The sequence below is a fragment of the Caretta caretta genome, chromosome 16 (assembly GCF_965140235.1).
Source record: "Caretta caretta isolate rCarCar2 chromosome 16, rCarCar1.hap1, whole genome shotgun sequence".
NCBI classification, from domain to species: Eukaryota; Metazoa; Chordata; order Testudines; family Cheloniidae; genus Caretta; species Caretta caretta.
In genome coordinates, this window is record NC_134221.1 from 2,105,537 (window position 1) to 2,121,095 (window position 15,559).

At 46.5% G+C, this 15,559-nt stretch overlaps 1 protein-coding gene across 10 annotated transcripts in view; it reads left to right on the forward strand.

The window, feature by feature from the left end:
• EXD3 (exonuclease 3'-5' domain containing 3) overlaps positions 1 to 15,559 on the forward strand; it is a 564,575-nt gene that overhangs the window by 408,184 nt on the left and 140,832 nt on the right. Inside the window, exon 21 of one of the 10 annotated variants that reach the window (XM_075120439.1) lies at positions 1,173 to 1,258. The exons of the other annotated variants lie outside the window; for them this stretch is intronic. Within the exon in view, the coding sequence (XP_074976540.1) occupies positions 1,173 to 1,199 (27 nt within the window). The 3' untranslated portion in view covers positions 1,200 to 1,258. Of the gene's footprint in view, positions 1 to 1,172; positions 1,259 to 15,559 lie in introns of those variants that run through there. 10 annotated transcript variants of the gene reach the window in all.

A 15,559-nucleotide genomic window follows, 5' to 3' on the forward strand; every position in this document is an offset into this window, starting at 1 on the left:
GATGTCACATTTTACCCTGGGAGGAGAAAAGGGTGGAATACAGACTGGCCCATTGGGGCTCCTCACCCTCCATAGGTAGCAGAAGAATAGTTTAGTGCAGATGAAGCTCACACTTGCACTAGCTAGTTAATAGCTCGGTGATATAGCCCTAACCAGTGCCATCTGCTCAAGGGCTCTGTTGTGTATTCTACCCTGCAAAGGGCTTTTTAAAATACACTTTTCCTTGCAGGAAAGGGATTGTCTGGTAAGGCTAAGTCACTGTTGTATTAAGAAGCCCACTTAACCCTTTTGCTTAAGGTAGTAAAACTGAGAAAGCTGCTAAAAGCGGAGATAAAACTACTAATTATTTCCTCATTAAAAAAGAATCCCCAATAAATCCTTTTAAGATGATCCCATAAATCCCTCTGAGCATCATTTAGGTCATTTGCCTTCAGCTCTTATCTTTCCCCCAGGGAGGTTTTTATGGGTCTACAAACACCCATAAAATCCATGTTTTCAGGATTTGTATCTCAAATCAAACGAAGGTTTGAGGAGTTCATCCATCAACGGTGACCCACTGTCCCCATGGCAATAATCAGAGAGCAGCAGACCCATGGGGAGTGGGGGAGGGGGGAACAGATAACACCAATTCCTTTCAAAACTTCCATATTACAGGGAAAGAATGGACTCTGCTCTCACATCTTCGGCAGCGATCACTGAGATACTATTATCCAGCCAGGCTTCCTAGAAGGACATGTCCATGCCTAAGGATGGCTCAACATGCTGCAGAAGGATTGCACTGAGCTTGTACAAGTATTTGAGTTCAGTTTGGCTCTGCATGCAGCCAGAACTGGCCTCCTGAACGGCACCAGCACAATGGCACTTTGTGCATAGGTCCAGTGATATCTGCATGCGTGAGGGTTCTCGGCGTATGGGACATAAAGTGGGATTTACATGCATATCTGTTCCGCAGGAGAAAGCTCCTAGCGCTTCAAGCTTTCCCCCAGTTCTACTCTTTCTGTCAACTTGCGCTGAGGTCCAGCTAAGGGAAAAGGCATATATCTAAATTAGTATTTTATTGGCTAATTCTGCCAGGGCAAAGTAAGGCAGCCTGTGCTAAGGAAATCTAGCTAAGGAAAACTAAACATTCCCATCACTATATTGTTGCTCATTACTATTATTTGTATTACCAGGGCACCTTCAGGTCCAGACCAAGATGAAGGCTCCATTGTGCGACTCTGTACTTACACCCAGAGCTCACAGTCTGAGTAGACAAGATAGGCAAACGGTGGGAGAAATGAAGATGGGGAGCTGAGGCACAGAGATTCTAAGGATATGCCTTCAATGCAAACTTCACTCAGGTGATTGGGTTGGCCTAGCCCAGGTGTGAGCAGCCACACCGCAAATCCCTCTCTGAATGACTTTGTCCTTATTGGTGCTGTGCTCCCTGTTTAGGACATCTGGGGGATATCCTATGGGTCTTCGTGATGCAGTGAGCTGTGTCACTCTATGATTCTTTCCCAGTTAATTGTGGGAGGACTTGGCTGTCTTTGTAGACAAATGGGGGGACCTTCTGCACTGGAGTGGGTTAACCTTCATCCTCACTGTGTGCTAGTCTGAGTGAAAACCGCACCCAAGCGCTAACCTGTATCCCAAGGCCAGACCAGCTACCCTGGGTTTATATCACCACCAAACTCAGGTGAAAGGGTTTGTGTGTGGATGGGAGGGAGGTTAGGAGCAGCATCCGAGTAAGAACCTGAGTTAACTCTGCAATGAAGACAGACCCTTTGGATACATCTACACAGCAAAAAAGACCCCACAGCAGCAGGTCTACAGACTCGGGCTCCTGGGTCTTGCGCTACAGCACTAGAGATAGCCATGGGCTTGGGCTGGAGCTCAGGCTCTGAAGCCCAGTGCTGGTGGGAGGTGGGTTGGTTTCACCCCTCGAATGTCTGCATGGCTATTGTCAGTGCAGTAGCACAAGGCCAAGTCTGCAGACTTGGGCTCTGAGACTCACTGTTGCCAGCATGGTTTTGCCATGTCAATATCCCCTAAATGACTTGGCCAAGGTCACACAGGGCATCTGTGGCAGAGCAGGAAGTTGATCTCAGCTTTCCTGAGTCCTCATTCAAGGCTTGATCCTGCACGATTCACATCAATGGGAGTTTTTCCATTGGCTTGAGTGAAAGTGGGATCAAGCCCATAGTCCCTTAAACATAAACCTGCCCTTCCTCTCATATTTAGATCTGCATTTTAAGTGTCATCTGTGTCAAAACAGGCCCTTTCCGTGGTTTGCTCTACAGAAGCTACAGACAGGATTTCAGGCTAGTTATACCAGAATTCCCAGAGTCCCTATTTCAAGGCAGTTGGGTCAGTAATATTCAGGGAGCAGAGGTGAGTCCGTGAGCCTGGGAATATGCCCCCTTGCAAACTTGCCCAGGCACTTTCCGAAAAGTTTAAATCTGTTGTGAAAAAGGCTTTTAGACTCTTGGATCTTGGTGGCTGAGGTGTTACTTAAGGTGACTATTTCCTCCAAGGGCTTCTTTTCATGTCACGCCCCACAGAGGGAATGTTTTATTTTGTTTTTACCTGCATCCTTCTCTTTGCCTGGCAGCTAACCCTGCCTTTTTCTCTCTCTCTCAGCTCCAAAACATCTCGCTGTCATTCAGAAGAGCCAGTGGCAAAGTCAGAACTGGCACCTGCCAGAAACCCAGCCCTGGTAGCATTGCTGGGCTGATTTTAAAGAGCCAGTCTCCCATTGGGCAGGGCTAGGTGGATTTTTATGTCCATCTCCGCCAGCAATGCTGGCTTCAGTTGCCCATTTATCAAATTTTCCAATAAGCACCTTTGTTATTATGCATCATGTCATCACAATCTCTTCTTATAGCCTGCCTGTGCCATGATGTCTCTGGCACACTTGCTGATTAGGCAGCTTGTGCAACGTGATCTCTGTGTATCCCGCTAACCATAACAGGCTCACGGATTTGTTATGCTCCCCGTCTGTGTGCTGTGTCCACACGTTGTCTCTGGTCTCAGACTGAGACTGTAAGCTCTTTGGGGCAGGGCACATCTTTTCATTCTGTGTGTACAGCACCTTGCACAGTGGAGCCAGGGTTCTTGGCACTACTGCAGATCATAAACAGTCATTGAGAATGCTTCTGGCAATCATATCTGCAGAGAAGAAGGTTTGCCCCATACTTAGAGAGTTAGCCTAGGATTCAAGACCCTGATTCAGATCCCTGCTCTGCCACTGACTTCCTGTGTGACCTTGGGCAAGTCACTTGGTGTTAGCCGACGGCCAAGGATGTTTGGTGAGGTGCCAGCTAGGCCCGTTTATACCATCCGTGACTTTAACTGCTAGGACGCACTGTCCCTTCGCGGCGGGCAGCCCGGGCTAGGCTGACGGATGCCCCAAGGTCCTAACCACCCGTGACTTTCACTGCTAGAGCTCAGAACTCCTTCGCAGCGGGCAGTCAATACTGACTGACAGGTGCCCCAATGGCAGCACTAAGAGCCTCTCCACACCCATGACTTTAACTGCTAGAGCTCAGAGCTCCTTCGCAGCGGGCAGCCAGGATTGACTGACAGGTGCCCCAAGAGTTTGCCCCGTGGAGGCGGCACAACTCAACGCTAGGCTCTTAGTACTCTCACCTAATGGCCAGGCTTTAGAGCCAAAACGGCTGAGGTTCTTTAATTGTGTTGGCTGCTTTACAGTAAACCAGAGAAAACAAGTCAGGCTTATGCACAAATGGTTACCAAAATTTATTAAGCTAGATTCTAATCATGTGGTTACAAAATTGCTAGTGCCTACTTATTTAAATGTAGAGATGTTACACACACAAACAAGTTACAAAACTGAAGCCACAATCCCAAAGAAAGAAAACAAAGTATAGAGCTCTATTTCAAAATATGTGTACACTAAAGATAGGAGATCAGGTGTGGGTGCTTCTTACCCTCCTTGCATCTCTCGATTCCAGCGGTGCCAAGCCAGGATCGGTCACTCAATTCCGCGGAAAGACGAATAAGGGACAAGGCTTAGGGACCCTCTTAGCTGCAGAAGCCTTGGGAGGCTGTCACTTATCTGACCAGCAGATAGATAGTGAAAAGCACTCAAAAATCATGGTGCTGTAGGTCCCCTACTTATACCTCTGTACTCCTTTATTCTCATTCTCCTTTCTTATGCCAAATTGAGGCTGGTCTGTCTGGGTGACGCCAGCTTTCGCAAGAGTAGTTTACACTTGCAAAGGAGAGAAACAATAAGTGTCGACTACTGGACATTTCTTTTATCAGGGTAAATATTTTCCCACCTAGGATGTTGGTGTGTGTGCATCACGCTATTTAGTAGGGGCTAAGAGCTATGTCTGTCACAGGGCCTCTGCCTGCTGTGAGCTTAATCGTTGTATCTGTTCCCAGAGGCACATTGTAGCAGCACACCTGTGCTTTTCACAGCTTCAAAGGCTGTGCTGGAATATATGTTAAGTGCCCTGTTCCGGCTTCCTCCTGTGTTTCCAGCAATGCTGGTCTGAGGGGGGGGCTGGCTGTCTGGCTACACTTGGTCTCTCTGTGCCTCAGTTCCCCATCAGTAAAATGGAGGTCATAGCACTGTCCTGCCTCACAGATTAAAATATAGCCAGGTAGGCCTCACTCCAGCCAACTGATCCATGTGGGAGGACCTCTGTGCCTGTGTGGAGCCTTGCTAGCATCAACAGGCCCAGGCTGAGCCCCTGTAATTGGCTTCTTATAGAGCATCTGCTATGGGTTTCTGCCCTGCTCCAGCACTGCATGAAGCTGAGCAGAGACAAGATTGCTCTCATAGCATCATTGGGTGGTGTACGCTGCTGGGTCAGAGGAAGGGCACGTTATCCATTCATCCCCATACACACCTATTTACCTGCCTATCTATCGTGGCCCCCCTCACCATCGTATCTGAGCCCCTCACAAGGTTTAGTGTATTTATCCTCAACCCCGCTCCACCACCCGTGGCAGCTACTATCCTCAGGCTGGCCCTGCTCCTGTCCACTTATTCGAGGGCTCCTGTTTCCCATGCCTAGGCGGGTAAAACAGGAACGTGGAGTGACACATGTTGATTTGCACCTGGATCATTGTATTCAATAAAAGAAACAGGTTCCTCACTGCCCTGCTGCTTGGTGCCTCCATCCCATTGGGCTGGGACCGGGTACTGGGGAGGGTGGGATCTGAGGGATACGGAGCCCTGAGTGCTGGGCTGGTACCAGGTACTCGGGAGGATGGGATCTGTGGGACATGGAGCCCTGGGGCGTGGGCTGGGACTGGGTAGTGGGGAGGGCGGGATCTGCAGGACACAGAGTCCTGGGGCCTGGGCTGGTACCTGTTATTGGTGGGTGGGCTGAGAGGTGCAGAGCATTGGCCAGTACGGGGTCGGGGGGCAATGAGAATGGTAGGGAGGTTCTTCCACCTGAGGCTAGGGCGTCTCCATGGGGGAAAGGGAGCAGTGTGAGTTTCTGAGCCTCTCCCTCTTCCCCAAACTCTCTCTCATAGGTTCTCTGTCCCAAGCATTACCCCACCAGCTCCTGAGGATCAAAGCAACCCATGCTGAGGGAGCCCCAGTGAATGTGTAGGTGAGACACAGCCTTTCTCACGCCCTGGGGTGAGCACGCACCTTGGCCTGCCCTGGAGAAGCTATCTGGCTGGTGGCAGGAGCTTCATCGTATCTCTGTGGTGCCAGACACACAGATGAACATAATTTGTTGGGAAATAGTCGACATGGTTTTTGTAAAGGGAAATCATGCCTCACCAATCGACTAGAATTCTTTGAGGGGGGTCAACAAGCATGCGGACAAAGGAGATCCAGTGGATATAGTGTACTTAGATTTTCAGAAAGCCTTTGAAAAGGTCCCTCACCAAAGGCTCAAAGGCAAAGTAAGCAGTCATGAGATAAGAGCGAAGATTCTCTCATGGATTGGTAACTGGTTAGAAGATAGAAAACAAAGGGTAGGAATAAATAGTCAGTTTTCAGAATGGAGAGAGTTCCCCCCCGGGATCTGATCTGGTCCCAGTCTTATACAACATATTCATAAACGATCTGGAAAAAGGGGTAAACAGTGAGGTGGCAAAATGTGCAGATGATCAAAGAATCATAGAATATCAGGGTTGGAAGGGACCTCAGGAGGTCATCTTGTCCAACCCCCTTCTCAAAGCAGGACCGATCCCCAACTAAATCATCCCACTGAGGGCTTTCTCAAGCCTGACCTTAAAAACCTCTAAGGAAGGAGATTCCACCATCTCCCTAGGTAACCTATTCCAGTGCTTCACTGCCCACCTACTGAAAAAGTTTTTCCTAATATCCAACCTAAACCTCCCCCACTGCAACTTGAGACCATTACTCCTTGTTCTGTCACCTGCTACCACTGAGAACAGTCTAGAGCCATCCTCTTTGGAACCCCCTTTCAGGTAGTTGAAAGCAGATTTCAGATCCCCCCTCATTCTTCTCTTCCATGGACTAAACAATCCCAGTTCCCTCAGCATCGCCTCATAAGTCATGTGTTCCAGTCCCCTAATCATTTTTGTTGCACTCCGCTGGATGCTTTCCAATTTTTTCAAATCCTTCTTATAGTGTGGGGCCCAAAACTGGACACAGTACTCCAGATGAGGCCTCACCAATGTCGAATAGAGGGGGAATGATCACATCTCTCGATCTGCTGGCAGTGCCCCTACTTACACATCTCAAAATGCCATTGGCCTTCTTGGCAACAAGGGCACACTGTTGACTCATATCCAGCTTCTCATCCACTGTAGCCCCTAGGTCCTTTTCTGCAGAACTGCTGCCAAGCCACTTGGTCCCTAGTCTGTAGCGGTGCATTGGATTCTTCCATCCTAAGTGCAGGACTCTGCACTTGTCCTTGTTGAACCTCATCAGATTTCTTTTGGCCCAATCCTCCAATTTGTCTAGGACCCTCTGTATCCTATCCCTACCCTCCAGCGTATCTACCTCTCCTCCCAGTTTAGTGTCATCTGCAAACTTGCTGAGGGTGCAATCCACACCATCCTCCAGATCATTAATGAAGATATTGAACAAAACCGGCCCCAGGACCGACCCTTGGGGCACTCCACTTGATACCGGCTGCCAACTAGACATGGAGCTATTGATCACTACCCATTGAGCCCGACAATCTAGCCAGCTTTCTATCCACCTTATAGTCCATTCATTCAGCCCATACTTCTTTAACTTCCTGGCAAGAATACTGTGGGAGACCATGTCAAAAGCTTTGCTAAAGTCAGGGAACAACACGTCCACTGCTTTCCCTTCATCCACAGAGCCAGTTATCTCATCATAGAAGGCAATTAGATTAGTCAGGCATGACTTGCCCTTGGTGAATCTATGCTGACTGTTCCTGATCACTTTCCCCTCCTCTAAGTGCTTCAGAATTGATTCCTTGAGGACCTGCTCCATGATTTTTCCAGGGACTGAAGTGAAGCTGACTGGCCTGTAGTTCCCAGGATCCTCCTTCTTCCCTTTTTTAAAGATGGGCACTACATTAGTCTTTTTCCAGTCGTCTGGGACCTCCCCCGATCGCCATGAGTTTTCAAAGATAATGGCCAATGGCTCTACAATCACATCCACCAATTCCTTTAGCACTCTCAGATGCAGCACATCCAGCCCCATGGACTTGTGCTCATCCAACTTTTCTAAATAGTCCAGAACCACCTCTTTCTTCACAGAGGGCTGGTCACCTCCTCCCCATGCTGTGCTGCCCAGTGCAGTAGTCTGGGAGCTGACCTTGTTCGTGAAGACAGAGGCAAAAAAAGCATTGAGTACATTAACTTTTTCCACATCCTCTGTCACTAGGTTGCCTCCCTCATTCAGTAAGGGGCCCACACTTTCCTTGACTTTCTTCTTGTTGCTAACATACCTGAAGAAACCCTTCTTGTTACTCTTAACATCTCTTGCTAGCTGCAACTCCAGGTGTGATTTGGCCTTCCTGATTTCACTCCTGCATGCCCGAGTAATATTTTTATACTCTTCCCTGGTCATTTGTCCAATCTGCCACTTCTTGTAAGCTTCTTTTTTGTGTTTAAGATCAGCAAGGATTTCACTGTTAAATCATGCTGGTCGCCTGCCATATTTACTATTCTTTCTACACATTGGGATGGTTTGTCCCTGTAACCTCAATAGGGATTCTTTAAAATACAGCCAGCTCTCCTGGACTCCTTTCCCCCTCATGTTATTCTCCCAGGGGATCCTGCCCATCAGTTCCCTGAGGTTGTCAAAGTCTGCTTTTCTGAAGTCCAGGGTCCGTATTCTGCTGCTCTCCTTTCTTCCCTGTGTCAGGATCCTGAACTTGACCATCTCATGGTCACTGCCTCTCAGGTTCCCATCCACTTTTGCTTCCCCTACTAATTCTTCCCCATTTCTGAGCAGCAGGTCAAGAAGAGCTCTGCCCCTAGTTGGTTCCTCCAGCACTTGCACCAGGAAATTGTCCCCTACACTTTCCAAAATCTTCTTGGATTGTCTGTGCACCGCTGTATTGCTCTCCCAGCAGATATCAGGGTGATTGAAGTCTCCCATGAGAACCAGGGCCTGCGATCTAGTAACTTCCGTTAGTTGCCGGAAGAAAGCCTCGTCCACCTCATCCCCCTGGTCCGGTGGTCTATAGCAGACTCCCACCACGACATCACCCTTGTTGCTCACGCTTCTAAACTTAATCCAGAGACACTCAGGTTTTTCTGCAGTTTCGTACCGGAGCTCTGAGCAGTCATACTGCTCCCTTACATACAATGCAACTCCCGCACCTTTTCTGCCCTGCCTGTCCTTCCTGAACAGTTTATATCCATCCCTGACAGTACTCTAGTCATGTGAGTTATCCCACCAAGTCTCTGTTATTCCAATCACATCATAATTCCTTGACTGTGCCAGGACTTCCAGTTCTCCCTGCTTGTTTCCCAGGCTTCTTGCATTTGTGTATAGGCACTTGAGATAACTTGCTTTCTTAGTATGAGGCAGGAGTCCTCCTCTTTCGCACTCTCCTGCTCGTGCTTCAAAATGATACAAAACTACTCAAGATAGTTAAGTCCCAGGCAGACTGCAAAGAGCTACAAAAGGATCTCACAAAACTGGGTGACTTGGGAACAAAATGGCAGATGAAATTTAATGTTAATAAATGCAAAGTAATGCACATTGGAAAACATAATCCTAACTATACATATACAAGGATGGGCTCTAAATTAGCTGTTATCGCTCAACAAAGAGATCTTGGAGTCATTGTGGATGGTTCTCTGAAATCATCCACTCAATGTGCAGCGGCAGTCAAAAAAGCGAACAAAATGTTGGGAATTATCAAGAAAGGGAGAGATAATAAGACATACTATGTCAAGAAAATATCATATTGCCTCTATATAAATCCATGGTACGCCCACACCTTGAATAGTGCATGCAGATGTGGTCGCCCATCTCAAAAAAGATATATTAGAATTGGAAAAGGTTCAGAAAAGGGCAACAAAAATGGCTAGGGGTATGGAATGGCTTCCGTATGAGGAGAGAGAAATAAGGGTGGGACTTTTCAGCTTGGAAAAGAGGCAACTAAGGGGGGATATGATAGAGGTCTATAAAATTGTGGGTGGTATAGAGAAAGTAAAGAAGGAAGTGTTATTTACTCCTCATAATACAAGAACAAGGGGCCACCAAATGAAATTAATAGATAGCAGGTTTAAAATAAACACAAGAAAGTATTTTTTTACGCAACACAGTGTCAACCTCTGGAACTCCTTGCCAGAGGGTGTTGTGAAGGCCAATACTATAACGGGGTTCAAAAGGGAGCTAAATAGATTCATGGAAGATAGGTCCATCAATGGCTATTGGACAGGATGGGCAGGAATGGCGTCCCTATCCTCTGTTTGCCAGAAGCTGGGATTGGGTGATGGGATGGATCACTTGATGATTACCAGTCTGTTCATTCCTTTTGGGGCACCTGCCTTTGGCCACTGTCAGAGGACAGGATACTGGGCTTATGGACCTTTGGTCTGACCCAGTATGGCCATTCTTATGTTCTTTCCCCAGGGGGTGGCGTTAGGCAAGTCTCTCTCCCTCTCATGTGATAGGCAGGGAGATGCCCAGGGTGCTTTGCCCAATGGAAGGGAGACAAGAGGCTTGTTGTGGGACAGACAGATATTACAGACAGACTCCAAGTGTTAAAAAACTGTGAATCAAGCACCCCAAAAATCATAAGATTTAAAAAATAAGAAATGTTTTGTTCTTCGTCGTTGCCTTCTGGTGCTGGAATGTTGAAGGTTCATGTTCCAAGTTTTTCTCTCGAGCGGTGAGAGCCAGAAGCTATTTTTATGTGGACACTGATATTCTTGGGTAATAACATGATTGCAGAAGCTGGGTTCTAACAGAAACCTACCGTTGAGACTCCTGATACAATCATGACAGTTGGCGACACAGTGGAGAAAGGAGGCACATGTGTATGTGTGAGTTAGTGCCCCAGGATACATGCAGCCTTCCCTATGGAGCAGTGACTGGCATCTCCATAGTGAATAAGCTAGGATTGGGCCAACTTTAACAAGTTATGACATTGTGGTAATTGACTTGCTGTTCCAATCCAGTGTAATGCCCACAATTTTAGGCTATGTTGCCTAGTGGATAGCGAATTCCACTAGGAGTCAGAAGATAAGGGTTCTACTCCTGGATCTTCCCATGACCTGCTGGGTGACCTCGGGCAAGTCACTTCACTGCTCTGTGCCTCAGTTTCCCCCAACTGTAAATGGGGATAATGTTCATAATCTCCTTTGTGAAGCACCTTGAGATCTACTGGTGAAAAGTGCTAGAGGAGAGCTAGGGGGTATTATTTATTTGTTTATTTATTATTTGGCTTCGGGGGAGATTTTCAAAGCCAGTCAGATGCATTGATTTCCAATGGGAGTTGGGTGCTATTTGTACCTAGGACCTTTCCCCTTTCATCTACTGGTTCAGATTTAAAACGCAACAGACACTTAAATGAAAAGATCGTGGGTTTGGCACCCGGGTTTGTTATGTAATAGACATTCTGGGAGGCACTACAGCCAAGGAAAGGGTTCCGTCTGCAGCACTCAGTTTCTTGAGTACCATTCCTTGTTGAAAAATGCTTTTTGAGGAGATGCCCATCTGCAGTGTTCAGTGTACCCGTCAGCAGTATTTAAAATGTGGTGTTAGTTCCTCGATTATTGTGGTGCTCTGCAAAGGAGAGACCTGTGTTGTCTCTCATCACAACCCCACCGTCTCCTCTCCCCCATGTAAATTATAATAATGATTATTTTATTGTATGAGTTATTTACTTTCTGAGCTGCCTGCACTCCCATTGCCGGACAGTTTCACTGCCTGAGTTCCAAGAGATCTTTAGGACACCATTTCTGTTTCCTTTCATCGAGACATTTGTTTGGCCGTCTCTGGAGCTGGAGATGCTCTAAGATCAGGCAAAAGGTTTGTCTTTTGGAAACCAGCTCCAGTGAGCTGGGCATTTTGCCCCTGGCAGAGAGTGTGGAGATGCAATCGTGTTAGAGGTGTCTTCTCCAGGTATAGCTGTACCCTCCCATGCTGCTGCCATTAAGGGACTGTGAGTATTGCCACTATAAAACCTCATTAGCAACCTGACTAAAACTGACAAAAGCAAGGAAATTCAGATTTAAGGCTGAGACTGTCCATGACTTACCCCGTCTCTCTCCTGCTCAACCTGTAGTCACAGACATGTGAAGCACTGCTCTGAGGCAGTCTTCAGGCAGTGCAAAGGGAGATAGAGATGGACTCGGAATGTTCTTGTTTTTACCAAGCTGAATGTGTCCCATGGTTAGAAGTTAGCATTTACACAACTAAAGTGCTTTTTGTATATGACAGGTTTCAGAGTAACAGCCATGTTAGTCTGTATTCGCGAAAAGAACAGGAGTACTTGTGGCACCTTAGAGACTAACCAATTTATTTGAGCATGAGCTTTCATGAGCTATGAAGTGATCTGTAGCTCACGAAAGCTCATGCTCAAATAAATTGGTTAGTCTCTAAGGTGCCACAAGTACTCCTTTTCTTTTTGTATATGAGATTCCCAGCATTCCCTGGTACAGAGACACAGTCAGAGCATTTCAGCCGTTGCGCCTCTTGTACGCCCCTAGCACTGGGAATCCCTGTCGATGGACTCCTTTCAAGAGTCATCACTCCATCCAAAAAAATGCAGATGTCAAGAAACTGTTTATACTACGTCTCAGTGTATCCAGAGCCCTGGGCAAGGATGTAGACCACCTCGGATGTTCTGGAGGACTGTAATAGCCCCACTTTTGTGCCCAAAACATTCCAGCCAGCTCCCAAATAGGAACATGAAACATAATTTTGCATTGAGGCTTATAGGAAATTGTAGGAGTAGGAGGAGACCAGACTGTAAAGTTCTGTTCCCTGTTATTAGAGCACCAATGCAGGACACTGGGAGTCAGGACTGCTGGGTTCTGTTCTGAGCTCTGAGAAGGAGTGTGGTCCAGTGGTGAGAGCAAGTGATGCGGAGTTAGGATTTCTTTATCTGCCAATGATTTTCTGTGAAACCTTGAGCAAGTCAATTCCTGCACTGTTCCTCAGTTTTCCCATCTGTAACATGGGCAAAATATGGGCCTACCCCACAGGAGTGTGATGGGGCTTAACTAAAGTCATAAAGCTCTGTAAACGCCTCACGCCAGAGAAGCGCTGCCCATTGTTGTCAGCAGATTGGTCCCAATGACAATAATGCCAAAGCTTTGGTATTTAAAATAAAAAAAACCTCTGCAAACTTGGACCACAGAAGCCTGCTTTCCCAGCACAGATCTAGACGCACCCCCGTGCCAGTGGTGGCTGCCTCTCACTGATGGTGTTGCAGTGTTGGAGAAGGCCCTTCCTTCGGTGACATGCTGAACGATTGCAGCAAAGCCGAGGAGCTCTCTATCTTGCTTTTGCTCTCGCTCGCTCTCTCTCTCTCTGTGTGATGTGGCTGCTAAAGGATGTGGTGGCAATAAAAGTGTTAATATGATGAGGTGCTAATGTATGTGAAGCACTTGGTTTCCTGTTAGCACCAGCCTGACGTGATGCTCTTCCCCCACTACCTTGAATGAATTGGTTCCCATCCGTCTCTCTCCATCCTGTTCCCTGCACCACAAGTTCCATTTACAGTCATTTACTAAAACAACACAGGGTGTGAACTCCCTTTGGGCCAAAACTAACTGCTGTCCCATTAACTCAAGCTATTTGTTTGTAGATGTGCTGTCCCCATATCTCACCCAGTGTTCGGGAAGGCTGGGCAATGGGAACTCTCACCAAGAGAGCTCTTAGCTGCCTTTCCCCTGTCCGGGTAACGGCACTGAGACTGACCAATGAAATACTATCTGTTCTTGGGCCTCCTGGATTTTGAACGAAGTGAGCACCTCGCTGTTTGTCTCGGGGAGAGATTTTCTTGTGATGAGTGAAATGTAAAAAATAATTGCATCCAAATAACACTGAATGCCTTCTCTTCATTGTAAATGGACTGTCTCGCCCTTTGTTTGTTATTGTCTCCCTTGCCTTCTGGTGGAATGGCTGGTGCATCAATTGTAACATTGCCTAGTCTCATTGTCTGGGCCCTTATGCTGAAATAGGATTTGTGGTCCCTTTATACAGCAATGCTCAGGGAGTCACACCTGACAGATGCCTCCAGTTGCTATGAAATCTTAAGGGAACACGACCAACTCTCACAATTGTTAGGTGTTAAACTGTATCTACATGGTGCTAAGGGGAGTTTTCAGTCCTATTAAACTAACTCAATTGAGCTAATTTCATTTTTTAAAGCATTTTTTCTCCTTGTGTGGATAGGGCTTGTGAGGCCTGGATAGTTGAACTCATGGGTTTACGGGATCTTTAATGGAGGAGGGATACAACAATGAACGCCACTAACATTTTCAAAACTTAGACCCTTCTGCAATACTGACACTGTGAAAGATGAGGCCTCCAGAGAACACAGGATGCTGTGCTGGGGTGGAATGTTCTAATGACTCTCATGTGGGACGACCAGCATATGGCTCCTTCTGGAGTACTCCCGCCATCACACAATGCTTCTGCAGTGCTGTCATTTGCATACTCCCCGAGTGAAGGTCACTAACATATGTACACCTTTTGCCTCCTGTATACAGAAATACAGCCTAGATGGAGTTACTGTAAGGTGGGTGCATAACTGGTTGGAAAACTGTTCCCAGAGAGTAGTTATCAGTCACACATCAGGTTCACAGTCAAGCTGGAAGGGCATAATGAATGGGGTCCCGCGGAGATCAGTTCTGGGTCCAGATCTATTCAATATGTTCATCAATATTAGATAATGGCATAGAGAATACACTTACAAAGTTTGTGGACGATACCAAGGTGGGAAGGGTTGCAAGGGTTGCAAGTGCTATGAGATTAAAATTTGAAATGATCTGGACAAACTGGAGAAATGGTCTGAAGTAAATAGGATGAAATTCAATAAGGACAAGTGCAAAGTACTCCACTTAGGAAGGAACAATCAGTTGCACACATACAAAATGGGAAATGACTGGCTAGGAAGGAGTACTGCAGAAAGGGATCTGGGGGTCATAGTGGATCACAAGCTAAGTATGAGTCAACAGTGTAACACTATTGCAAAAAAAGTGAACATCATTCTGGGATGCATTAGCAGGAGTGTTGCAAACAAGACATGAGAAGTAATTCTTCTGCTCTACTCTGCACTGATACAGCCTCAACTGGAGTAGTGTGTCCAGTTCTGGGTGCCATATTTCAGGAAAGATGTGGAGAAATTGGAGAAAGTCCAGAGAAGAGTAACAAAAATGATTAAAGGTCTAGAAAACATGACCTATGAGGGAAGATTGAAAAAATTAGGTTTGTTTAGTCTGGAGAAGAGAAGACTGAGAGGGGACATGATAACAGTTTTCAAGTACATAAAAGGAGGAGGGAGAAAAAATGTTCTTCTTAACCTCTAAGGCTAGGACAAGAAACAGTGGGATTAAATTGCAGCAAGGGAGGTTTAGGTTGGACGTTAGGAAAAACTTCCTAACTGTCAGGGTGATTAAGCACTGGAACAAATTTCCTCAGGAGGTTGTGGAATGTAATTGTAGGTTTTTAAGAGCTGGTTAGACAATGACCTGTCAGAGATGGACTAGAGAATACTTAGTTCTGCCATGAGTGGAGGGGACTGTACTAGAAGACCTCTCAAGGTCCCTTCCAGTCCTATGATTTGGTGATTCTATATGGTGTTTTACAGCATGTGGTCTTTGCATTGGAGAAATACACTCAGTAAATATAGAACAACAATCATCAAGTTGTACATTAAAAAGCAATCAGAGATGTTTGCAGAACAGCCTTCAGTGTGCTATGTGTCATCAGACAAGTCTGCTCTCACTTCTGTAGTGCACTGTTTCCTTGGGAAAAAGAAAAGGAGTACTTGTGGCACCTTAGAGACTAACCAATTTATTTGAGCATGAGCTTTCGTGAGCTACAGCTCACTTCATCAGATGTGTACCGTGGAAACTGCAGCAGACTTTATATACACACAGAGAATATGAAACAATACCTCCTCCCACCCCACTGTCCTGCTGGTAATAGCTTATCTAAAGTGAT